General features: G+C 41.8%; 1 protein-coding gene across 2 annotated transcripts in view; it reads right to left on the bottom strand.

Annotated features, from left to right (window-relative positions):
- Window positions 1-482, bottom strand: part of chrm3a (cholinergic receptor, muscarinic 3a) — a 67,465-nt gene extending 66,983 nt beyond the window's left edge. For both annotated transcript variants that reach the window (XM_034100054.1, XM_034100055.1), the window contains exon 1: window positions 297-482. In XM_034100054.1, coding sequence (XP_033955945.1) covers window positions 297-301 — 5 coding nt within the window. In that variant the 5' untranslated portion in view covers window positions 302-482. The remainder of the gene's footprint in view (window positions 1-296) is intronic.
- Between the last annotated feature and the right edge of the window lie 746 nt (window positions 483-1,228).

A 1,228-nucleotide genomic window follows, 5' to 3' on the forward strand; every position in this document is an offset into this window, starting at 1 on the left:
CAGGGATGCTGAGCGGGGAGCAGCAGCAGCAGCACTTGTTTGCCAAACTTACATTTAAACAAGAACACACCTAATACGAGCATGCAATACTATCCTGAATACAATACATGTGCGATCAGGAGACAAGCACGCGTAAAGAACAATTTTCTGTTGTGCCTGCAACTTCAAAGTGCAACGTATAGTGCGAGGAAATCGTGACAGAATAAAGCAGAAGAGAATCGGTTCTCCCAGTAAAAGACCATACACTTTGCTGTTACAGTATTTTCAAAACTTTTAGTTTCAATATGTTCACCTACCTCATCACTTTCAATGGTGCGCAGGTCAAGAGCAGTACAAGTAGATGGGAAAATGGACAATCCAGTCAAACTTGTGTCGGGTGCATGTTTGGCAGAGCGGCAGAAGTCCCTTCCTCTCGAGTCTGAGGCGTTCACGGTAAACAACTAACGGGGCTCTCCTTCTACCGTCACCGAGCCGTAGGTTGGCCGGCGATCTGATGAGCTGTGCGGCATCTCCAAGGGCGCACGGAGGATCACTGCGTCAGGATTGGCCAGAGCAGCCGTGACGCACCAGCAGGTGGCACACCCGGCGAATCAAACATTCCAGATTCATTCATAGATAATAGCTCTGGGAAAATAAGCAGCTCTACAAACTGCACGTGAGTCATATACAAGATCAATATGGTTAGGGTGCTCCTTATTTCCTCTCTGCCTCTCTGAGAGACTTCTCTATTTCTGTTTTAATAATGGGACAGTGTCATCACCCCAAGAGTCAATCTGTTTCATTTGGCACACGCAATGTCCTTTTTTGTAATTGCCGTCAGTTTTTAGGAATGCTGCAATTATAAAACACAATGGTGCTTCTTATTGTTCTGCGAGCAAATTGCCCATTTGAACAAAGCAGCCTAAATAGGTCCAACTTATGCATTTCAATTGTTTCTGTTTCAAACTGTTCTTACAAATGGAGCTAAGCAGCTCTCAAATGCAAGTAAATAACGAGGATAATAAAACAATTAAAACGCCAGAGGCAAGTGAAGAGGAAATAATAATACCTAATATTTTATATAGTGCTTTTTCCATATTCAAAGATATCTTAATCTAAAGAGTACTACAGGCATTTACACACAAAATCAAGAGAAGATGCAGACCAAATCTGAAAAGTATGCTTACAACACAAATAAAACTATGAATGTGTTCAAATAGAGTTAAAATCCTCATTTCACTTAGATATT

This window comes from Pseudochaenichthys georgianus, chromosome 15 (assembly GCF_902827115.2).
Source record: "Pseudochaenichthys georgianus chromosome 15, fPseGeo1.2, whole genome shotgun sequence".
Classification (NCBI taxonomy): domain Eukaryota; kingdom Metazoa; phylum Chordata; class Actinopteri; order Perciformes; family Channichthyidae; genus Pseudochaenichthys; species Pseudochaenichthys georgianus.